Source organism: Oncorhynchus tshawytscha, unplaced genomic scaffold (assembly GCF_018296145.1).
Source record: "Oncorhynchus tshawytscha isolate Ot180627B unplaced genomic scaffold, Otsh_v2.0 Un_contig_6598_pilon_pilon, whole genome shotgun sequence".
In the NCBI taxonomy this organism is placed as follows: domain Eukaryota; kingdom Metazoa; phylum Chordata; class Actinopteri; order Salmoniformes; family Salmonidae; genus Oncorhynchus; species Oncorhynchus tshawytscha.
Genome location: NW_024609609.1, coordinates 54,478 through 79,318, shown reverse-complemented (window position 1 = coordinate 79,318; position 24,841 = coordinate 54,478). Strand labels below are relative to the sequence as shown.

Sequence of the window (24,841 nt, the reverse complement as noted above, 5' to 3'; positions counted from 1 at the left end):
GCTGATTGGCGTTTACTCGGAAAACCTCGTCCCCTTTGGCAAGCCAGTTTTGATCATGCAGAAAACTTTGAATTAGAAAATAAACATACACGACTAGCTAGCCACGGAAAATGAGCCCTACTTCGCTATAAATAAGCAATCTTCCACTTCTGTCTACTGTAAACAGGTATGTAGCTAAAAGCGGCGTTGCTATTTCACCAACTAACGTTAGCGAATCGTTTTTGTTTAGTCCCCTCGTCGTTATCAGAGGATGTCTAGCTTGTTGGTGATCATAGCTAACTGTGTGTTTGGTCGATTGTAGCTAATCATTTCCATAATTGTCCTAATCAACGTTAACTGTATAAACTAACGTTAGTTAGCTAATCTTAGTTGTGTAACTTAAATTATCCACGTTTCTGGCACTGCCAGTGGCAGGTGACTCCTAACCTCCTAATCGAGGTAAATTTGGTATTATATTCACATATTCAACTGACATTCAACAGACATTAGCCAAATACCATTAAAAGCGGTATAAATCAGTAACTAATTCACCGTTTGTCACAGAAACATCAAACTAAGTATATTTTATTCTATACATGTCTAGCACACTTTTACAATCTTTGTTTTGAGTAAAAGTTCCAGTTTTGACTTGGTAGAAACACATCAATTCTAAAATATTGCATTTTAAAGATGAAGAAATCAATATCTAATTCAGTGATTATCGCAGAAAAAAAGTGAAAATATCTATTTATTTGCAATAACTTAAAAAAAAAAAAAAATTACCTTTTATTTTACCTTTATTTAACCAGGCAAGTCATTTAAGAACAAATTCTTATTTTCAATGACGGCCAAGGAACAGTGGGTTAACTGCCTGTTCAGGGGCAGAGCGACATTTTGTGCCTTGTCAGCTCGGGGATTTGAACTTGCAACCTTTCGGTTACAAGTCCAACACTCCAACCACTAGGCTACCCTGCCGCCCCATATAACTTTAAAGAAATGTCAAGTGAAATTTGTTCTATATGAAGTTACACAATGTTTATGTAGTTGTACAATGTTTACAATCTTAAATTGTATGCCAAATCAATATTTGCATTTTTAGTGCAACACTTCCACATTTTAAACTAGTTACAAGGCACAACAGTCATTTATTTGTATGTCTCTAATTTAACAGAAAAGAGGCCCATTACAATCATTTTCAAGTCCTTTTTTGTCATCCCCAGACAAGCTGAATTGCACCATTTCCTGAGGTAATAGATTCAACAGTTCAACACTTATAGCCAAATGTTTAATACATTAATACATTTAATACATTTGTATTCCCAGAACACATTGTGGAAAGTCTATAGACACAGTGGCCACTTTATTAGGTACAACCCCCTATGCATCTGGAGCAGCGTGAATTCAGAACTGTTGATGAACCTGGGAAAGGAGATAAGACTGTTCAAGTTTTTAAGTCCAGTTGGAGTTTGTTACACTCAGTACAGGTTTTGGAACTTTTCTGAGTTACAAAACACCATCACAGACTGTGCTGTCATTTTGCAGTAACAGTAACTTAATACCTTAATACTTCTCTGCAAGCTTTAGTGTCTAGTAAGCCAAAACCATGGGACTTGGTGTATGTAGGAGCAATTTATTTTCGTGAATAGGGTGGTGATCCTAATAAAGTGGCAACTGAGTGTAGATATCGCAAACAACTCCTTGTGAGCAGTGTCTGTTTGTTATACGTTAGATCAATGGGTTTAATGGTAAATCTGATCCCCAAGGTCATCATAGGCTCACTTGGATATATAGAGTTGAAGGTAAAGGAAAGATTATGAAACTGGGACTTTAAAACACTGGCAGAAGTCTTTCATCCACATCCATACACATAATAGATGTATTTTAAAGTATAAATAACCTTCTAAGACCACCGTCTTTCTGGATGTTTTAAAAAGGTTTGCAAATAGTTCTTTCTGCAAGGAATGTGAATTGAAAGGGATATGCTAATACTTATGTAGGTGATGTAGTTTCTACATTGGTATAATGTGTAGTAGTTGCACACCTCCCTGCTGAATTAAGCGATCGAAACGAGCAGGGACCTTAATGTTACCTGAATTTGTCCGCTAGAAACTCTCGTGTTTGGGACTAATGATTACACCGCAGTTGTCATCAAACGGTGACCTCACTATAATGAAATGTCATGAGTAGTTGGAAATGTAATTAGCTAATTTGTGGCAGAGTGTAACGTTACTCATGTCAAGACACTAATCAAGGAGGAGGAGGCTGTATGGGGTAGCTACAATACACGGGGGTGCTACTGGTGGATGGGAGTTATGGCTAGAGACATCTGTTGTTGTTTTGTAACTGCTGTACATTTCTCCACAGCAGCTGGCTTATCGGACCAGTCAGCCGTCCATACGCCTTGCTTTATGTGACAAATGACTCTCGTGGACATTTTAAATGAGGTTTTAACGGCCTGTAAATAAAACCTGTTCATTTTACCATGTGATAATGCACGACTGCCTGAATTAACGTCTCGGGCGGATGTATAGCTTGGTCTTTTGTATCATAACAGTCAGACAACTGAGGTCGTTGAAAGTGATGATGTCATGTTCTGCAGGTCCAGTAGCCCGGCTAATCAGCGTGTTGCCGACGGTAGCGTTGTCCAGATGACAGGCAATGGAGAGAATCAGATAAGAAAGAACATGTCCAATAATTTTTCCTTTCCGCTATTGTCCCCCACTCTTCACTGCTGGGTGGAATGTTTCTAGTCTCAGTATGGCGCCCTTAGGCTGCTATCAAGTCCTTTCAAATCAGAGGCCTTGAAGGAGATGTGTCAAGCTTATGGTGAGATTATTGGGACATGGCCTAAGGAGTCTCAGCACTGCGCTAGTGAAAAGTTGCCCCTGTGTTCTGCTCCAGGATCAGTTTCCCCTGCCTCCATCCTGGTCTCAATGGAATACATGGGGATGAAGCTGACCTGAGAGCAGTGCTCAGAGCTATGGTTTTTATCCACGGCCTCTGAAGACACTGCCTGTCTAGACAGAAACAGAACTTACACACAGTGAAGTGCTGTCTGGTAATTATTATTATTTTTTTAATTGAAACTTTATTTAACTAGGCAAGTCAGTTACTATCAAATTCTTATTTACAATGGCCTACACTGTGCCAAATGTAGAGCACCTATGGGACTCCCAATCACGGCAGGATGTGATACAGCCTGGATTCAAACCAGGGACTGTAGTGATGCTTCTTGCACTGAGATGCAGTGCCTTAGACCGCTGCGCCACTCGGGAGCGGCCAAAGGTTGAAGTCATGCAGTACATCATTCTGCTGAATGTTTCAGTCAGAGGAGGAGGAGGAAAGAGAATCGTGGCTTGCCTGCTCGGTAGCACCAGGGGTACCAGCATTTCCGTTGACTGGCAATTCTGTTCTTTTGTCCCGAAAAAATGAAGAAATGTCATAAATGAAACTGTTGCCGCCAAAATGACCCGGAGGAAAAATCCCATTGCAAAATAATGCTTGTTATTCATTGATGGAAATACCTTTTATTTAAATGCTTATCGGTTTATAGGTTCATTTTCATATTTTAGTGGAATTTAAATTGGGCTGTGTGTATTTTCGTTAGTCATTATATCTTATTTATCCAACACAACTATCACACGTGCACAGCATACAGAGCCTGTTCTGAGAGGGGTTTCTCCTGCTGCTCCTCAGCCGGTTGCTGCTGGAGGAAAACATGTTTTAGAGACTGACAGACAGGGTCTGGTGGTGCAGTTCTCCCTGTCAGACTGACAGACAGGGTCTGGTGGTGCAGTTCTCCCTGTCAGACTCACAGACAGGGTCTGGTGGTGCAGTTCTCCCTGTCAGACTGACAGACAGGGTCTGGTGGTGCAGTTCTCCCTGTCAGACTGACAGACAGGGTCTGGTGGTGCAGTTCTCACTGTCAGACTGACAGACAGGGTCTGGTGGTGCAGTTCTCACTGTCAGACTGACAGACAGGGTCTGGTGGTGCAGTTCTCACTGTCAGACTCACAGACAGGGTCTGGTGGTGCAGTTCTCCCTGTCAGACTGACAGACAGGGTCTGGTGGTACAGTTCTCACTGTCAGACTGACAGACAGGGTCTGGTGGTGCAGTTCTCACTGTCAGACTGACAGACAGGGTCTGGTGGTGCAGTTCTCACTGTCAGACTGACAGACAGGGTCTGGTGGTGCAGTTCTCACTGTCAGACTGACAGACAGGGTCTGGTGGTGCAGTTCTCACTGTCAGACTGACAGACAGGGTCTGGTGGTACAGTTCTCACTGTCAGACTGACAGACAGGGTCTGGTGTGTGCAGTTCTCACTGTCAGACTGACAAACAGGGTCTGGTGGTGCAGTCCTCACTGTCAGACTCACAGACAGGGTCTGGTGGTGCAGTTCTCCCTGTTAGACTGACAGACAGGGTCTGGTGGTGCAGTCCTCACTGTCAGACTCACAGACAGGGTCTGGTGGTGCAGTTCTCCCTGTTAGACTGACAGACAGGGTCTGGTGGTGCAGTTCTCCCTGTCAGAGTAACCAACACAGGACTTGGAAAGCATAACTACTGTAGAAATTATTATTTTGTGAGTAACCTAATTTATCTTCCTTTATTTCCACCCTCTAGTGAGTTTATCCAAACTGTCATCTCCTACCATTCTGATAGATTGGAGATGGTCAGAAAACCTGATTGTAATGATAATCATTTGGTTGATATTCTATTGGTTACTTCTAGGCAGATGCCCCATGGGGCAGAGTGGCCCACACGCACTTTCAATGTTAGAAATCACTAGTAAAACCTTTCTCGTGAATGACTTCATTACTGATCGCAGATTTGATTGCATGTTTCTCACTGAAGCATGGCTGTTTTCAGTGTCGCTATTAGTGAAGTCTGCCCCCCCCCCTTCGGAATACAGGTTTTCATACTGAGAAAAGGGTGGAGGGACAGCCTCTATTTTTACCAATACTCTCAGCTGTAGGGACATTTCATTTGTGGACTATGGGTCTGTTGATCATCATGCTATTCTGTTTAAATATCAGCCTCGGCCCACCAGTGCTGACCATAACCCTGTAGAGCCCAACAAACCACACATAACCACGGCCATATTCTGGACCTGGTTATTACCCAAGGGGCTTTCTACTGGACCTGGTTATTACCAAGGGGCTTTCTACTGGGCCCACCCATAACAACGGCCATACTCTGGACCTGGTTATTACCAAGGGGCTTTCTACTGGGCCCACCCATAACCACGGCCATACTCTGGACCTGGTTATTACCAAGGGGCTTTCTACTGGACCTGGTTACTACCAAGGGGCTTTCTACTGGCTCTGGTTACTACCAAGGGGCTTTCTACTGGCTCTGGTTACTACCAAGGGGCTTTCTACTGGCTCTGGTTACTACCAAGGGGCTTTCTACTGGCTCTGGTTACTACCAAGGGGCTTTCTACTGGCTCTGGTTACTACCAAGGGGCTTTCTACTGGCTCTGGTTACTACCAAGGGGCTTTCTACTGGCTCTGGTTACTACCAAGGGGCTTTCTACTGGCTCTGGTTACTACCAAGGGGCTTTCTACTGGCTCTGGTTACTACCAAGGGGCTTTCTACTGGCTCTGGTTACTGGCTCTGGTTACTACCAAGGGGCTTTCTACCTGGCTCTGGTTACTACCAAGGGGCTTTCTACCGGCTCTGGTTACTACCAAGGGGCTTTCTACTGGCTCTGGTTACTACCAAGGGGCTTTCTACCGGACCTGGTTACTACCAAGGGGCTTTCTACTGGACCTGGTTACTACCAAGGGGCTTTCTACCGGACCTGGTTACTACCAAGGGGCTTTCTACTGGACCTGGTTACTACCAAGGGGCTTTCTACTGGACCTGGTTACTACCAAGGGGCTTTCTACTGGACCTGGTTACTACCAAGGGGCTTTCTATTGACATATCTTCTATTGTTGGATGTTGCTTTATCTGATCACCACTGTGGATGTTTTACTTCCTTGTAACCCGTAGCAACAGGATAATAACGAACGCATTATTAATAAGAAACACTATCTGACCTCTGAAGTTGCTACAGGATTTTATTAAGTGTATATATCCACCTGTTCTGCCTTCCTCTTGTGATGATTTAGTTGATAACTTTTAATAGAAAGTTAAGGGAAACCATTAATAGCACAGCTGCAGTGAAGATGAAAAGGCCACAACCAAACCGAGAGGCCCTTGGATGAGTGAGGAAACTAATACAATGAAAGCAAGGTGGAAGTGTAGAAATTCTGTTGCAGGTCCATTATGATATTCTGAGAGAGCAACTTGGCATATCTAACAAGACAATTAGAAACGCCAGACTGGCTCATTTGTCTAACTCGATCACTAATACTCTGAATAATTAGAGAGTGCTGTTCTCCACCATTGATGGCCTGATAAATCCTACCACTGCAAACCTATGTGAACTTTCCTCCACATCTAAATGTGATGAGTTTGAGGCATATTTCAGACATTAGGCTGGGTATCGGTCAAGCTAGACCTGATGATACGTTCCCTAGCCTACCACGCGAAGGCACTATGGATTTACTTCCCCTGGTTGACGTGCTCAGGAAAGGGACATAACAACATCCGGTCGTGGCTGGCTGCGACACAGCTCGGGCTCAAACCTGACTGCAGTGACGGCTCTAGCACTGCCACTCTCGGGGTCGAACCTGACTCTGCAGTGACGCCTCTAGCACTGCCACTCTCGGGGTCGAACCTGACTCTGCAGTGACGCCTCTAGCACTGCCACTCTCGGGTCGAACCTGACTCTGCAGTGACGCCTCTAGCACTGCCACTCTCGGGTCGAACCTGACTCTGCAGTGACGCCTCTAGCACTGCCACTCTCGGGGTCGAACCTGACTCTGCAGTGACGCCTCTAGCACTGCCACTCTCGGGTCGAACCTGACTCTGCAGTGACGCCTCTAGCACTGCCACTCTCGGGTCGAACCTGACTCTGCAGTGACGCCTCTAGCACTGCCACTCTCGGGGTCGAACCTGACTCTGCAGTGACGCCTCTAGCACTGCCACTCTCGGGTCGAACCTGACTCTGCAGTGACGCCTCTAGCACTGCCACTCTCGGGGTCGAACCTGACTCTGCAGTGACGCCTCTAGCACTGCCACTCTCGGGTCGAACCTGACTCTGCAGTGACGCCTCTAGCACTGCCACTCTCGGGGTCGAACCTGACTCTGCAGTGACGCCTCTAGCACTGCCACTCTCGGGGTCGAACCTGACTCTGCAGTGACGCCTCTAGCACTGCCACTCTCGGGGTCGAACCTGACTCTGCAGTGACGCCTCTAGCACTGCCACTCTCGGGTCGAACCTGACTCTGCAGTGACGCCTCTAGCACTGCCACTCTCGGGGTCGAACCTGACTCTGCAGTGACGCCTCTAGCACTGCCACTCTCGGGGTCGAACCTGACTCTGCAGTGACGCCTCTAGCACTGCCACTCGGGAGGCGCAGATGGAATGTTTACCTGGTTATACATAGTCATCGCCCTCCAAGGCTAGATGTTGTTTGTTGACATAGACATTACTAGCACAGAAAAAAATAAGGCCTACATTTTGACCTCAACCAGAAGCAATAAAATAGCCTAAATGCGGTATTATAGTCAAAAAGTAGGTTATGTAATATTGGATTGTGTTCTCTGTCCTTTACCTCCTCCCCTCCTCTCCTCATAAAGTAGGTTCTGTAACATTGGATTGTGTTCTCTGTCCTTTACCTCCTCCCATGCTCTCCCCTCCTCTCCTCATAAAGTAGGTTCTGTAACATTGGATTGTGTTCTCTGTCCTTTACCTCCTCCCATGCTCTCCCCTCCTCTCCTCATAAAGTAGGTTCTGTAACATTGGATTGTGTTCTCTGTCCTTTACCTCCTCCCATGCTCTCCCCTCCTCTCCTCATAAAGTAGGTTCTGTAACATTGGATTGTGTTCTCTGTCCTTTACCTCCTCCCATGCTCTCCCCTCCTCTCCTCATAAAGTAGGTTCTGTAACATTGGATTGTGGTCTCTGTCCTCTTCCTCCTCCCCTCCTCTCCTCATAACCGACTTTATGTAACATTGGATTGTGTTCTCTGTCCTCTTCCTCCTCCCATGCTCTCCTCATAACCTACTTTATGTAACATTGGATTGTGTTCTCTGTCCTCTTCCTCCTCTCCTCATAACCTACTTTATGTAACATTGGATTGTGTTCTCTGTCCTCTTCCTCCTCCCCTCCTCTCCTCATAACCTACTTTATGTAACATTAGATTGTGTTCTCTGTCCTCTTCCTCCTCCCATGCTCTCCCGTGGACCCTTCGCTCCTCAGGTCTTGCCCCCCAGCCTTCTCTGAAGCGATCCCTGTCCCTGTAGCAGTCTTCACACCACACGCACACACACGCACACACACGTACACACACGTACACACACGTACACACACGTACACACACGCACACACACGTACACACACGTACAGACACGTGGGCCTCTGGACGAGGATGACAATGGAAGAGATGAAGAATGAAGCGGAGACGACCTCAATGGTTTCCATGACACTCTACACTGTGATGTACCCCGTCTTCCACGAGGTGAAGAGGATTGGGTAAAGATGCAGTGTTTCTTCAATGGGAGTGTGTGTGTGTGTGTGTGTGTGTCTCTGTTCTCTGTAAGGTTATACCCAGATACACTTTTCCCCAAAGTTCCTTGTTGTACTATCACTGTGAGGACTTCTGGTACCCACAAGGATAGGAAAACCAAACCACACACACTCTTCTTCAATGGTGTTTGTGTGTACCAGTGCACTGTAGGGGGTTTCTGCTGTGTTCGCTAATGAGATGAACTTCCATGTATGTAGCTACTAGCTATGCAGTTTGAAGTGTTTTCATGTTGTGCTAATTAGTATAGCTCTGTGTTTCCTTGTTTGTGAGATGTGTGTGTGTGTGTGTATATGCTATGTTAATGAGAAGATATCTGTTAGAAAGGTTTTGATGCATTGATAATGTGTTTACAGTTGGAGAGAGTGAACCTGTCGGCAGCACAGACCCTGAGGACAGCGTTTATAAAGGTAAGGACCCATACACCAAATCACTCTTCATGGGAAAGGACAGCATTTATAAAGGTAAGGACCTATACACCAAATCACTCTTCATGGGAAAGGACAGCGTTTATAAAGGTAAGGACCCATACACCAAATCACTCTTCATGGGAAAGCTTGATTGGAGTCCACCTGTGGTAAATTCAATCGATTGGACATGATTTGGAAAGGCACACACCTGTCTATATAAGTTCCCACAGTTGACAGTGCATGTCAGAGTAAAAACCAAGCCATGAGGTCGAAGGAATTGTCCGTAGAGACAGGATTGTGTCGGCACAGATATGGGGAAGGGTACCCAACAATTTCTGCAGCATTGAAGGTCCCCAAGAACACAGGGCCTCCATCATTCTTAATTGGACGAAATTTGGAAACCCCAAGACTCTTCCTAGAGCTGGCTGCCCAGCCAAACTGAGCAATCAGGGGAGATGGGCTTTGGTCAGGGAGGTGACCAAGAACCCGATGGTCACTCTGTCCGAGCTCTAGAGTTCCTCTGTGGAGATGGGAGAACCTTCCAGAAGGACAACCAGCTCTGTAGCACTCAACCAATCAGGCCTTTATGGTCGCGTGCACAGACGGAAGCCACTACTCAGAAAAAGGCATATGGCAGCCCATTTGGAGTTTGCCAACAGGCACCTAAAAACTCTGACCATGAGAAACAAGATTTTCTGGTCTGATGAAACCAAGATTTTACTATTTGGCCTGAATGCCAAGCGTCACGTCTGGAGGAAACCTGGCACCGTCCCTAGAATGAAGCATGGTGGTGGCAGCATCATGCTATGGGTATGTTTTTCAGAGGCAGGGACTGGGAGACTAGTCAGGATCAAGGGAAAGATGAACAGAGCAAAGTACAGAGAGATCCTTAATGAAAACCTGCTCCAGAGCGCTCAGGACCTCAGATTGGGGCGAAGGTTCACCTTCCAACAGGACAATGACCCTAAGCACACAGCCAAGACAACGCAGCAGTCGCTTTGGGACATTTTCTCTGAATTGAGTCCTTGAGTGTCCCAGCCAGAGCCTGGAATTGAACCCGATCGAACATCTCTGAAGAGACCTGAAAATAGCTGTGCAGCAATGCTCCCCATCCAACCTGACAGAGCTTGAGAGGATCTGCAGAGGAGAATGGGAGAAACTCCCCAAATACAGGTGTGCCAAGCTTGTAGCGTCATACCCAAGAAGACTCAAGGCTGTAATCGCTGCCAAAGGTGCTTCAACAAAGTACTGAGTTAAAGGCTGTAACCTACCAAAATGTGGAAAAGGTTAAGGGGTCTGAATACTTTCCGAAGGCACTGTAAACAGCACCAGTCAAAAGTTTGGACTTATTGAAGGGTTTTTCTTTATTTTTACTATTTTCTTCTTTGAAGAATAATAGTGAAGACATGAAAACTATGAAATAACACATATGGAATCATGTAGTAACCAAAAAAGTGTTAAACAAATGAAAATATATTTGAGAATCTTCAAAGTAGCCACCCTTTGTCTTGATGACAGCTTTGCACACTCTTGACATTCTCTCAACCAGCTTCACCTGGAATGCTTTTCCAACAGTCTTGAAGGAGTTCACATATGCTGAGCACTTGTCAGCTGCTTTTCCTTCACTCTGCAGTCCAACTCATCCCAAACCATCTCAATTGGGTTGAGGTCGGGTGATTGTGGAGGCCAGGTCATCTGATGCAGCACTCCATCACTCTCCTTCTTGGTCAAATAGCCCTTACACAGCCTGGAGGTGTGTTTTGGGTCATTGTCCTGCTGAAAAACAAATGATGTCCCACTAAGTACAAACCAGATGGGATGGCATGTCACTGCAGAATGCTGTGGTAGCCATGCTGATTAAGTGTGCCTTGTGTTCTAAGTAAATTTCTGACAGTGTCACCAGCAAAGCACACCCACACCATCACACCTCCTCCTCCATGCTTCACAGTGGGAACCACACATGCAGAGATCATCTGTTCACAGAGACACGGCGGTTGGAACCAAAAGTCTCACATTTGGTCTCATCAGACCAAAGAACAGATTTCCACCAGTCTAATGTCCATTGCTCATGTTTCTTGGCCCAAACAAGTCTCTTCTTCTTATTGGTGTCCTTTAGTAGGGGTTTCTTTGCAGAAATTCCACCATGAAGATCTGATTCACACAGTCTCCTCTGAACAGTTGATGTTGAGATGTGTCTGTTACTTGAACTTGGTGAAGCATTTATTTGGGCTGCAATTTCTGAGGTGCAGTTAATTGCTGGTTTCTGAGGCTGGTAACCCTAATGAACGTATCCTCTGCAGCAGAGGTAACTCTGGGTCTTCCATTCCTGTGGCGGTCCTCAGTTTCATCGTATCACTTGATGTTTTTTTAGAAAAGATAATGGGAGCGATCATGTTTTTATTAATATGAATTGATTATAATAATTTACTGTCGCCAAAATAACTAGACGAGATGAATCTAAAACCCCCAGAATGTCATGACCTCCATTGACTTTAGTTTATTTTTCATTCACTCAGCCCCATTTGCAAAATGTGTATAATTGCAGGAAATGAGCTCCCCATGACAATGCTAGGGAAAACATTGTCATAGACCAGTGATGGGTTACTTTGATGGGGGCCACACAACAAAAAAAAACTGACCTTATCATGGGGGGGGGTTGCTGTGGCTCGTGGGTCTGCATAGCCACATCCATTTTGCCATGGGGTGTAGAGAAAATGTTAGTTTTTAAACTAAGAACGCTGCAATTCTATGCATTTTGCCATGGGGTGGAAAGAAACAGCAGTTTTACAGCACATGTCCTGCAATTCTACACTTTACCACAAGGTGGAGGCAAATGTTTGCAGTTTTTCACATGATAACTGATGATCATTGGGCCCCACCCTGGTTGGTAATTGGACATTGCTTACTACAAGTTTAGATAGCTGGCCGCTAGACTAAATTCTATAACAATGTAGCTGACATGGGCTAATTGAGTGTCTGCTGATGCACAACCAAATGTTGAAAATGCACCTTGTGATTTTCTATTAGTCCAACTCTCAACAGTAAATTGATATTAAATTATTATGAATAATAATTGGTCCGCAGGCCACCAGCTGACGATACCTGTCATAGACTGATGTGTGTTCTGTGGTTGATTAGCAAAGCCTGATGATGTGTGATCTGTGGTTGATTAGCAGAGCCTGATGATGTGTGATCTGTGGTTGATTAGCAGAGCCTGATGATGTGTGTTCTGTGGTTGATTAGCAGAGCCTGATGATGTGTGTTCTGTGGTTGATTAGCAGAGCCTGATGATGTGTGTTCTGTGGTTGATTAGCAGAGCCTGATGATGTGTGTTCTGTGGTTGATTAGCAGAGCCTGATGATGTGTGTTCTGTGGTTGATTAGCAGAGCCTGATGATGTGTGTTCTGTGGTTGATTAGCAGAGCCTGATGATGTGTGTTCTGTGGTTGATTAGCAGAGCCTGATGATGTGTGTTCTGTGGTTGATTAGCAGAGCCTGGTGATGTGTACTCTGTGGTTGTCAGGCTGAGAAGGAGAACCCAGGGCTGACCCAGGACATCATCATGAAGATCCTGGAGAAGAAAAACATGGAGGTCAACTTCATCGAGTCACTACTACGCATGGCTGCAGGCGATGTGGAAGGTCTCTCTCTCTCTTTCTGCCTTTTTCTCTGTCCTCTTGTGTGTCTGTCTGTTCTGCAGTGACTAACCTCATCCAAGAAGACGTTAGGCATTATGCCTCTGTGTACAGTACTGTCTGTCTCCTCATGGTGGCACTGTTTCTCCACAAATTTAACAGCCTCTCCTCCTGTGAGACATTTCCTCCCACCAGGATAGAATTTCCTCTCCTGCATGGCCTGATTGATGGTAGTAATGAATTCTTGTGCACAGCTTGAAAAGCTCAGCTATAGTTACACACACACACAAAGTGGTGAGAGCGCCCTCGCTCCTGGTTGAATACTAAATATACAGCGCCTTCAGAAAGTATTCATACCCCTTGACTTATTCCACATTTTGTTGTTACAGCCGGAATTCAAATTTGATTAAATGTATTTTTTTTCTTCTCACCCATCCACACACAATATCCCACAATGACAAAGGGAAAACATATTTTAGCATATTCATTTCAAATTTATTACAGCCATATCTAATTTACATAAGTATTCACACCCCTGAATCAATACATGTTAGAATCACCTTTGGCAGCCATTATAGCTGAGTCTTTCTGGGTAAGTCTTTAAGAGCTGTGAGTCTTTCTGAGTAAGAGCTGTGAGGGTTTCTGGGTAAGTCAGTAAGAGCTGTGAGGGTTTCTGGGTAAGTCAGTAAGAGCTGTGAGTCTTTCTGGGTAAGTCTTTAAGAGCTGTGAGTCTTTCTGGGTAAGTCTTTAAGAGCTGTGAGGGTTTCTGGGTAAGTCAGTAAGAGCTGTGAGTCTTTCTGTGTAAGTCAGTAAGAGCTGTGAGTCTTTCTGTGTAAGTCAGTAAGAGCTGTGAGGGTTTCTGGGTAAGTCAGTAAGAGCTGTAAGTCTGTAAGAGCTGTGAGGGTTTCTGGGTAAGTCTTTAAGAGCTGTGAGTCTTTCTGGGTAAGTCAGTAAGAGCTGTGAGTCTTTCTGGGTAAGTCAGTAAGAGCTGTGAGTCTTTCTGGGTAAGTCAGTAAGAGCTGTGAGTCTTTCTGGGTAAGTCAGTAAGAGCTGTGAGTCTTTCTGGGTAAGTCAGTAAGAGCTGTGAGTCTTTCTGGGTAAGTCAGTAAGAGCTGTGAGGGTTTCTGGGTAAGTCAGTAAGAGCTGTGAGGGTTTCTGGGTAAGTCAGTAAGAGCTGTGAGGGTTTCTGGGTAAGTCAGTAAGAGCTGTGAGGGTTTCTGGGTAAGTCAGTAAGAGCTGTGAGTCTTTCTGGGTAAGTCTCTAAGAGCTGTGAGGGTTTCTGGGTAAGTCTCTAAGAGCTGTGAGGGTTTCTGGGTAAGTCTCTAAGAGCTGTGAGGGTTTCTGGGTAAGTCTAAGAGCTTTCCACACCTGGATTGTTCTTTAAAATGTTTCTAGCTCTGTGAAGTTGATCATTGCTGGACAGTCTTGCCATAGATTTTCAAGTAGTTTTAAGTCAAAACTGTAACTAGGCCACTTCGGGGACATTCAAGGTCATCATGGTAAGCAACTCTAGTGTACATTTGGCCTTGTGTTTTAGGTTATTGTCTTGCTGAAAGGTGAATTTGTCTTCCAGTTTCTGTTGCAAAGCAGACTAAACTAGGTTTTCCTCTAGGATTTTTGCCAATACTTAGCTCTATTCCATTTATTTTTATCCTAAAAAACACCCTAGTCCTTGCCGATAACAATCATACCCATAACATGATGATGCCACCACCATGTTTGGAAATAGGAAGCAGGGTGCTCAGTGATGTGTTGGATTTGCCACAAACATAACACGTTGTTTTCAGGGCAGTTTTACGTAGTGCGTTATTGCGAACAGGATGCATGTTTTGGAATATTTGTATTCTGTACATGCTTCCCTATTTTTCAATTAGGTTGGTATTGTGGAGTAACTACGATGTTCTTTATCCATCCTCAGTTTTCTCTTATCACAGCCTTTAAACTCTGTAACTATTTTATGGTCACCGTTGGCCTCATGGTGAAATCCCTGAGCGGTTTCCTTCCTCTCCAGCAACTGAGTTAGGAAGGTCGTCTGTATCTTTATAATGACTGGGGTGTATTGATCCACCATCCAGAGTGTAATTAATAACTTCACCGTGCTCAAAGGGATATTATTGAATTTTTATTTTTTTTACCAATCTACCAATAGGTGCCCTTCTTTGCGAGGCGTTGGAAAACCTCCCTGGTCTTTGTGGTTGATCTGTGTTTGAAATACACTGTTTGACTGGGGGACCTTACAATTATCTGTATGTGTGGTACAGTATCTGTATGTGTGGTACAGTATCTGTATGTGTGGTACAGTATCTGTATGTGTGGTACAGTATCTGTATGTGTGGTACAGTGTCTGTATGTGTGGTACAGTGTCTGTATGTGTGGTACAGTGTCTGTATGTGTGGTACAGTGTCTGTATGTGTGGTACAGTATCTGTATGTGTGGTACAGTGTCTGTATGTGTGGTACAGTGTCTGTATGTGTGGTACAGTGTCTGTATGTGTGGTACAGTGTCTGTATGTGTGGTACAGTGTCTGTATGTGTGGTACAGTGTCTGTATGTGTGGTACAGTGTCTGTATGTGTGGTACAGTGTCTGTATGTGTGGTACAGTATCTGTATGTGTGGTACAGTGTCTGTATGTGTGGTACAGTGTCTGTATGTGTGGTACAGTGTCTGTATGTGTGGTACAGTGTCTGTATGTGTGGTACAGTGTCTGTATGTGTGGTACAGTGTCTGTATGTGTGAGCTACAGAGATGAGGTAGGCATTCAAAAGTCATGTTCAACACTTGTATTGTACGCTGAGTGAGTCCATGACACTTATTACATTTGTATTTGATTGTACCTTTATTTAACTAGGAAAGTCAGTTAAGAACAAATTCTTATTTACAATGACGGCCTAGAAACAGTGGGTTAACTGCCTTGTTCAGGGGCAGAACGTCAGATTTGTACCTTGTCAGCTCGGTGATTCTATCTAGCTTCCTTTCGGTTACTGGCCCAACCACTAGGCTGCCTGCCTCCTCTACACTCTAACCACTAGGCTACCTGCCACCTCTACACTCTAACCACTAGGCTACCTGCCACCTCTACACTCTAACCACTAGGCTACCTGCCACCTCTACACTCTAACCACTAGGCTACCTGCCACCTCTACACTCTAACCACTAGGCTACCTGCCACCTCTACACTCTAACCACTAGGCTACCTGCCACCTCTACACTCTAACCACTAGGCTACCTACCACCTCTACACTCTAACCACTAGGCTACCTGCCACCTCTACACTCTAACCACTAGGCTACCTGCCTCCTCTACACTCTAACCACTAGGCTACCTGCCACCTCTACACTCTAACCACTAGGCTACCTGCCACCTCTACACTCTAACCACTAGGCTACCTACCACCTCTACACTCTAACCACTAGGCTACCTGCCACCTCTACACTCTAACCACTAGGCTACCTGCCTCCTCTACACTCTAACCACTAGGCTACCTGCCACCTCTACACTCTAACCACTAGGCTACCTGCCTCCTCTACACTTTTACCACTAGGTTACCTGCCAGTCCCACATGTGACATGTTTACTGCTGGACTTATTTAGGCTTTCCATAAAGGGGTTGAATACTTATTGACTCAAGACATTTCAGCTTTTCATTTTTAATTAATTTGTAAAAAATTTAATTTAAAAAATAAAACATAATTCCACTTTGACATTTTGGGGTATTGTGTGTAGGCCAGTGACACAACACCTGAATGTAAATTCATTTTAAATGTAGTCTGTAACAACAACAATGTGGAAAATGTCAAAGGGTTTGTACACTTTCTGAAGACACTACTTCCTGCTTTTAGCCAGGCTACACTACAGTGTTACCTCTCTCTAACTTTCCCCTCAGTCACAGTACTTCCTGCTTTTAGCCAGGCTACACTACAGTGTTACCTCTAACTTTCCCCTCAGTCACAGTACTTCCTGCTTTTAGCCAGGCTACACTACAGTGTTACCTCTCTAACTTTCCCCTCAGTCACAGTACTTCCTGCTTTTAGCCAGGCTACACTACAGTGTTACCTCTCTCTAACTTTCCCCTCAGTCACAGTACTTCCTGCTTTTAGCCAGGCTACACTACAGTGTTACCTCTCTCTAACTTTCCCCTCAGTCACAGTACTTCCTGCTTTTAGCCAGGCTACACTACAGTGTTACCTCTAACTTTCCCCTCAGTCACAGTACTTCCTGCTTTTAGCCAGGCTACACTACAGTGTTACCTCTCTCTAACTTTCCCCACACAGTCACAGTACTCTGCTCACACACACAGACGGCTCTCTGAGTGGGGCTGTTCTGTTAGTGCCTCTGGAATGCTCTCTCTACATTCCACCACCACCTTGTTGACCTGTCTCCATGGTGACTCAGGCTGTCTTCGTGTGTGTGTGTGTGTGTGTGTAGAGTTCATGATTGACAGGCCTGAGCAGGAGTTCCAGGACTTGAATGACAAGGCCCGGGCACTCAAACACATCCTCAGCAAGATCCCGGACGAGATCAACGACAGAGTACTCTTCTTACAGACCATCAAGTCAGTACACACACGAGAGACCTCCCAGTACATCGTCTGTGACATCATTCACACTTCTCAAGCACACATTCTCTTGTTTCCATTTACAGGACCAGTCAAACGTTTGGACACACCTACTCATTCAAAGGTTTTTTAAATTTATTTTTTGACTATTTTCTACATTGTAGAATAATAGTGAAGACATCAAAACTATGAAATAACACAGTTTGTTTTATATTTTTTTAGATTCTTCATAGTAGCCATCCTTTGCCTTGATGACAGCTTTGCACACACTTGGCATTCGCTCAACCAGATTTGTATTTTTACCTTTATTTTGCTAGGCAAGTCAGTTGAGAAAAAAATTCTTATTTACAATGACGGCCTTGGAACAGTGGGTTAACTGTCTTGTTCAGGGGTAGAATAACCTATTTTTACATTGTCAGCTCGGGGGATTCCATCTAGCAACCTTTCGGTTACTGGCCCAATGCTCTAACCACTAGGCTACCTGCCTCCCCTACACTCTAACCACTAGGCTACCTACCACCTCTACGCTCTAACCACTAGGCTACCTGCCTCCTCTACACTCTAACCACTAGGCTACCTGCCTCCTCTACTGCCTACCTGCCTCCTCTACAACCACTCTAACCACCACTAGGCTACCTGCCTCCTCTCTAACCACTCTAACCAACCACTAGGCTACCTGCCTCCTCTACACTCTAACCACTAGGCTACCTGCCTCCTCTACACTCTAACCACTAGGTTACCTGCCTCCTCTACACTCTAACCACTAGGCTACCTGCCTCCTCTACACTCTAACCACTAGGCTACCTGCCTCCTCTACACTCTAACCACTAGGCTACCTGCCTCCTCTACACTCTAACCACTAGGCTACCTGCCTCCTCTACACTCTAACCACTAGGCTACCTGCCTCCTCTACACTCTAACCACTAGGCTACCTACCACCCCAACTTCCTGAGGTAGTCACCTGAAATGCATTGTAATTAACAGGTGTGCCATGTTAAAAGTTAATTTTTGGAACTTTGAACGGTTCTTCAAGTGCAGTTGCAAAAACCATCAGGCGCTCTAGTGGTTAGAGCGTTGGACTAGTAACCGAAAGGTTGCAAGTTCAAATCCCCGAGCTGACAAGGCACAAATCTGTCGTTCTGCCCCTGAACAGGTTAACCCACTGTTCCTAGACCAGTTAACCCACTGTTCCTAGGCCGTCATTGAAAGTAAGAATTTGTTCTTAACTGACTTGCCTAGTAAAATACAATTTAAAAAACTGTCTCTCATGAGGACCGCCACAGGAAAGGAAGACCCAGAGTTACCTCTGCTGCAGAGGATAAGTCCGTTAGAGTTACCAGCAACTGATTGCAGCCCAAATAATTGCTTCAAAGAGTTCCAGTAACAGACACATCTCAACATCAACTGTTAGAGGAGACTGAGTGAATCAGGCCGTCATGGTCAAATTGCTGCAAAGAAACCACTACTAAAGGACACCAATAAGAAGGAGAGACTTGCTTGGGCCAAGAAACACGAGCAATGGACATTAGACTGGTGGAAATCTGTTCTTTGGTCTGATGAGTCCAAATATGTGATTTTTAGTTCCAACTGTCTTTCTGAGACACAGAGTAGGTGAACGGATGATCTCTGCATGTGTGGTTCCCACCGTGAAGCATGGAGGAGGAGGTGGGATGGTGTGGGGATGCTTTGCTGGTGACACTGTCAGTGTCAAGGCATTCTGCAGCGATACGCCATCCCATCTGGTTTCCGCTTACTGGGACTATAATTTGTTTTTCAACAGGACAATGACCCAACACACCTCCAGGCTGTGTAAGAGCTATTTTACCAAGAAGAAGAATGATGGAATGCTGAATCAGATGACCTGGCCTCCACAATCACCTGACCTCAACCCAATTGAGATGGTTTGATATGAGTTGGACCGCAGAGTGAAGGAAAAGCAGCCAACAAGTGCTCAACATATGTGCCAACTCCTTCAAGACTGTTGGAAAAAGCATTCCTCATGAAGCTGGTTGAGAGAATGTCAATTAGTCTCAATTATAACATATATTTTGATTTAACAACTTTTTTGGTTACTACATGATTCCTTATTTACTAACTAAATAATCACATAAATACATAACAAACAGTAGGTCTTGGTTACTAACATAATGCATTGATAAGTCCCTAGTGGGCTAAACCGGTATGACGGCTTGGTAGACAATGGAAAGGGGTGGGTACAGGAAAAGACCAGGAGAGACAAAATGGATTCACTACACACAGTTGATAATTATATTCATTGAAATGCTAATCCTTTGCACATGAATGGCTTCTCATTCGAAAAGAATTGCAACGTATATATTTACGCCCCTATGTCGTTGTTGTCTTCTCTGTTGGAATCGCTGGTCCGTCTGCTGGAGAGTCAGGTTCATCAGAGAGTCTCTGGTTAACTTCCCCAGAAGTCACAATGTCTTCTCTGTTGGAATCGCTGGTCCATCTGCTGGAGAGTTCAGTTCATCAGAGAGTCTCTGGCTAACGTCCCCAGAAGTCACAATGTCTTCTCTGTTGGAATCTAGTCTGTCTGCTGGATAGTCAGGTTCATCAGAGAGTCTCTGGTTAACTTCCCCAGAAGTCACAATGTCTTCTCTGTTGGAATCTAGTCTGTCTGCTGGATAGTCAGGTTCATCAGAGAGTCTCTGGTTAACTTCCCCAGAAGTCACAATGTCTTTCGTAGTTGTCGCTTTCTCAGCGGCTCTGGGTGGTGTCTGTTGTAATGGATACGTCAGGCGTACAGATGTTCGTTGCGTAGAAGAGATGCTTCCGCGGTTGTCAGTATTCTCGTACTAGATTTACTTAATTTCCGGCTGCAGACTAGTAATTCTACGTCCAGGATTTGCTCTTATTCTGTAGTGATCGATAGTCTCAGAGATTTACCATTTCCAGCCTTGTAGCCAACACTACCCACTGTATGGTCTCCATGGCCTATAGAGTGGTAGTTCTTAACCATTTCACGTGTAGCGTCAGCTGCATTGTTTTCTAGTCTAATGGTCTATAGAATTGTAGCCATTCCAACATGGGGACTCCGTCCCAGCGTTCTCTGACTTTATGTACATTTTGTAAGAAGGGGTTTTATACTCTGTGGGAAAAAAGGGCGATTCCATGACGCCTGATGTAATGTCTGGCTTACGGGGGTGTGGCCACTGACTAGTTAAACATTTATAATCCATACTCTCATTTAGAAGGCTAACATCGCATTACATCTTTTCACAAATAGTTTCATATTTGCTCATTCATTTTTATCCAACATCTAGATGTACATTTTGATAATTGAAAAGTGTACACAGAGACACAGTAATGAGTGTTTCCTGTCCTTCTTGAGATCACCAAATGAAACACACTTAACATGACTGTCCCTTAAGTGTCCATGGACCACTCCCACGTTCTCAAAAGTAGAAATATTGTTGGGGGGGGGGGGGACCCACCCCCCCCCCACCCAGAAGGCCATGCCGTGACAACTATTATTCTACAATGTAGAAAATAATTAAAAAATAAATAAAAACCCTTGAATGAGTAGGTGTGTCCAAACTTTTGACGTGCTGTATTTTCCAATGTAACACTGTATCAAGTTAGTACCCACACACAGGCCTACACAATTCTACTCCGACACAACACTTATTCTTTCATGGGTTGTTTCTGTCTTGGCTCACTTTTCGAGTTTTCTCAGTCAATTTGTGTTGAGTCACTCTCTAAGTAACTTACTCAGTGGAAGATTTAGAAAAAAGTATATTTGGAACAAAGATGAAAAATGTTTCCCCCCCATTTGCTTTATGAAATTTCAGTATTTAAACGTGAAGGGGGAGAGGACTGAAAGAGTGAGTATGGGGTTCTAGGGAGGAGGGAGTGGGGGATGGAGGGAAGGTAAAGGAGTGAGAGATGTGACACATTTAAACGTGAAGGGGGAGAGGACTGAAAGAGTGAGTATGGGGTTCTAGGGAGGAGGGAGTGGGGGATGGAGGGAAGGTAAAGGAGTGAGAGATGTGAGATGGTTCAGGATGTCTGACTGCTGTTGGACTAAGAAGCAGTAAGGGTTGAGATGGTTCAGGATGTCTGACTGCTGTTGGACTAAGAAGCAGTAAGAGTTGAGATGGTTCAGGATGTCTGACTGCTGTTGGACTAAGAAGCAGTAAGAGTTGAGATGGTTTAGGATGTCTGACTGCTGTTGGACTAAGAAGCAGTAAGGGTTGAGATGGTTCAGGATGTCTGACTGCTGTTGGACTAAGAAGCAGTAAGAGTTGAGATGGTTTAGGATGTCTGACTGCTGTTGGACTAAGAAGCAGTAAGAGTTGAGATGGTTCAGGATGTCTGACTGCTGTTGGACTAAGAAGCAGTAAGAGTTGAGATGGTTCAGGATGTCTGACTGCTGTTGGACTAAGAAGCAGTAAGGGTTGAGATGGTTCAGGCTGTCTGACTGCTGTTGGACTAAGAAGCAGTAAGAGTTGAGATGGTTCAGGATGTCTGACTGCCGTTGGACTCCTTGTCCACAGAGATATCGCCAGCGCCATAAAGGAACTCCTGGACACGGTCAACACTGTCTTCCGAAAATACCAGTACCAGAACCGACGGGTGAGAACACACACACACACACACACACACACACACACACACACACACACACACACACACAGTCCAATAAGACATCTGTTATTTTCATTCTCCCTCAGCTATCAGCAGAGTTTCAGACGTGTGTTGTTTCCTCTTCTGAAAGAGTGAAACGCCTCTGTTGTTTTCCCCAGGCACTGGAACACCAAAACAAAGAGTTTGTGAAATACTCCAAGAGCTTCAGCGACACACTTAAAACCTACTTCAAAGATGGAAAGTAAGAACCTCATCACATCCTCCTTCATGTTTCTACCCTGCTGTTCTCTTCCATGGCCCGTACAATATATCACCCATACTGGTTTACATCTGGCCCATACAATATATCACCCATACTGGTTTATATCTGGCCCGTACAATATATCACCCATACTGGTTTACATCTGGCCCATACAATATATCACCCATACTGGTTTATATCTGGCCCGTACAATATATCACCCATACTGGTTTATATCTGGCCCGTACAATATATCACCCATACTGGTTTATATCTGGCCCATACAATATATCACCCATACTGGTTTATATCTGGCCCGTACAATATATCACCCATACTGGTTTACATCTGGCCCGTACAATATATCACCCATACTGGTTTATATCTGGCCCGTACAATATATCACCCATACTGGTTTACATCTGGCCCGTACAATATATCACCCATACTGGTTTATATCTGGCCCGTACAATATATCACCCATACTGGTTTACATCTGGCCCATACAATATATCACCCATACTGGTTTACATCTGGCCCATACAATATATCACCCATACTGGTTTACATCTCGCCCATACAATATATCCATACTGGTTTACATCTGGCCCATACAATATATCACCCATACTGGTTTACATCTGGCCCATACAATATATCACCCATACTGGTTTACATCTGGCCCATACAATATATCACCCATACTGGTTTACATCTGGCCCATACAATATATCACCCATACTGGTTTACATCTGGCCCATACAATATATCACCCATACTGGTTTACATCTGGCCCGTACAATGTAAACCAGTATGGATGATATATTGTATGGGCCAGATGTAAACCAGTATGGGTGATATATTGTACGGGCCAGATATAAACCAGTATGGGTGATATATTGTATGGGCCAGATATAAACCAGTATGGGTGATATATTGTATGGGCCAGATGTAAACCAGTATGGGTGATATATGTATGGGCCAGATGTAAACCAGTATGGGTGATATATCTGGCCCATACAATATATCACCCATACTGGTTTACATCTGGCCCATACAATATATCACCCATACTGGTTTATATCTGGCCCATACAATATATCACCCATACTGGTTTACATCTGGCCCATACAATATATCACCCATACTGGTTTACATCTGGCCCATACAATATATCACCCATACTGGTTTATATCTGGCCCGTACAATATATCACCCATACTGGTTTATATCTGGCCCGTACAATATATCACCCATACTGGTATACAGCCCAACGCCAGTCCTCCAGTCCTCCCAAAAGCCCAACTTCAGTTCCTCCCAAAAGCCCAACTCCAGTTCCTCCCAACAGCCCAATGACAGAAGAGAGGGGCTGGAATCCTCGGTTACTGCAGATGGGGAATTTTGGTTCCCATGTCTGAATTGAGTTCAATGCTAACGCAGGCCTTCACCGGTATTCCAGCTGAACGCATGCTATTCATAGAGCCAAAGGATTCTCTAGGCATCATCAAGCAAAGAGCATTTGAAATGCACTGTACTGCTACCTAGTAGCCTATATTCATTGCCAGATAGACCTTTTGCTTTACTGTCTCGGGGCTGTCCATGGTGCTGATAAGGGGCTGTCTAGGGGGCTGTCCATGGTGCTGATAAGGGGCTGTCTAGGGGGCTGTCCATGGTGCTGATAAGGGGCTGTCCATGGTGCTGATAAGGGGCTGTCTATGGTGCTGATAAGGGGCTGTCTAGGGGGCTGTCCATACGGCTGATAAGGGGCTGTCTAGGGGGCTGTCCATGGTGCTGATAAGGGGCTGTCTAGGGGGCTGTCCATGGTGCTGTCTAGGGGGCTGTCCATGCTGCTGATAAGGGGCTGTCTAGGGGGCTGTCCATGGTGCTGATAAGGGGCTGTCTAGGGGGCTGATAAGGGGCTGTCCATGGTGCTGATAAGGGGCTGTCCATGGTGCTGATAAAGCACAGCGGAGATGGGTTACACATCAACCTGTCACTTCAAAAGCACCCATGGTCGTTTGTCTCATCTTTTTGACTTTATTTATTGTCTTATAGCGTGATGTAAGCAGAATTCAACATTATTCTTTGTTTATTGTGGTCTGTTGCACTGCTTAGTGGAACGTGTGACTGTGTGGCAGTAATGATAGTTGTTGTTTTCAGGGTGGTTCAATATGACCCATTGTGAAATCACATTTAGGGTTGATTCTCTGAAGCCTGACATTTCCTCAGATCAAAGCACCGTATCAATCCCAGCGTACCATGGTTTCCTGTGACTGATACTGCCTTCCATGTGTGTCCCTCTCTGTCCCGCTTGTTTCCAGGGCGATAAACGTGTTCGTCAGCGCCAATAGGCTCATCCACCAAACCAACCTAATACTCCAGACCTTCAAGACCGTGACATAGACTGGGGTTAACCACACCAACCTTTTATCAGAGGACAGGAAACCCTTTGTGTACAATGTTCAGATTCTGTTTCTGGGACTGTATCATTTATAAGTCTTGCTTCAAGAGGGAGATAATTTAGAGTTGCAGGCGGCCAGATTATAATTAAATTGCCAGAGATTTTTTTTCCTTTTTTTGTTGTATTTTTTTCCACCAGGATCATGCTATCTCCACAGAGCATCTCATGTCATGCTATCTCCACAGAGCATCTCATGTCATGCTATCTCCACAGAGCATGTCATGCTATCTCCACAGAGCATCTCATGTCATGCTATCTCCACAGAGCATCTCATGTCATGCTATCTCCACAGAGCATCTCATGTCATGCTATCT

At 44.8% G+C, this 24,841-nt stretch overlaps 1 protein-coding gene across 1 annotated transcript; it reads left to right on the top strand.

Moving 5' to 3' along the window:
- Positions 1-24,728, top strand: LOC112237382 (programmed cell death protein 10-like). Its single transcript, XM_042316253.1, has 8 exons — positions 1-166; positions 8,292-8,550; positions 8,973-9,026; positions 12,549-12,666; positions 17,085-17,211; positions 21,735-21,813; positions 21,984-22,066; positions 24,388-24,728. The coding sequence occupies exons 2-8, from the start codon at positions 8,461-8,463 to the stop codon at positions 24,467-24,469; spliced, it is 633 nt and encodes a 210-aa protein (XP_042172187.1). The 5' UTR covers positions 1-166; positions 8,292-8,460; the 3' UTR covers positions 24,470-24,728.
- Positions 24,729-24,841: the final 113 nt, after the last annotated feature.

Bases quoted from the DNA above. Each gene is read 5' to 3' on its own strand.
- LOC112237382 (XM_042316253.1), top strand. From the start codon at position 8,461: ATGACAATGGAAGAGATGAAGAATGAAGCGGAGACGACCTCAATGGTT. The intron at 12,667-17,084 runs GTCTCTCTCTCT...GTGTGTGTGTAG, and splicing joins GGCTGCAGGCGATGTGGAAG to AGTTCATGATTGACAGGCCT. The intron at 22,067-24,387 runs GTAAGAACCTCA...GCTTGTTTCCAG, and splicing joins ACCTACTTCAAAGATGGAAA to GGCGATAAACGTGTTCGTCA.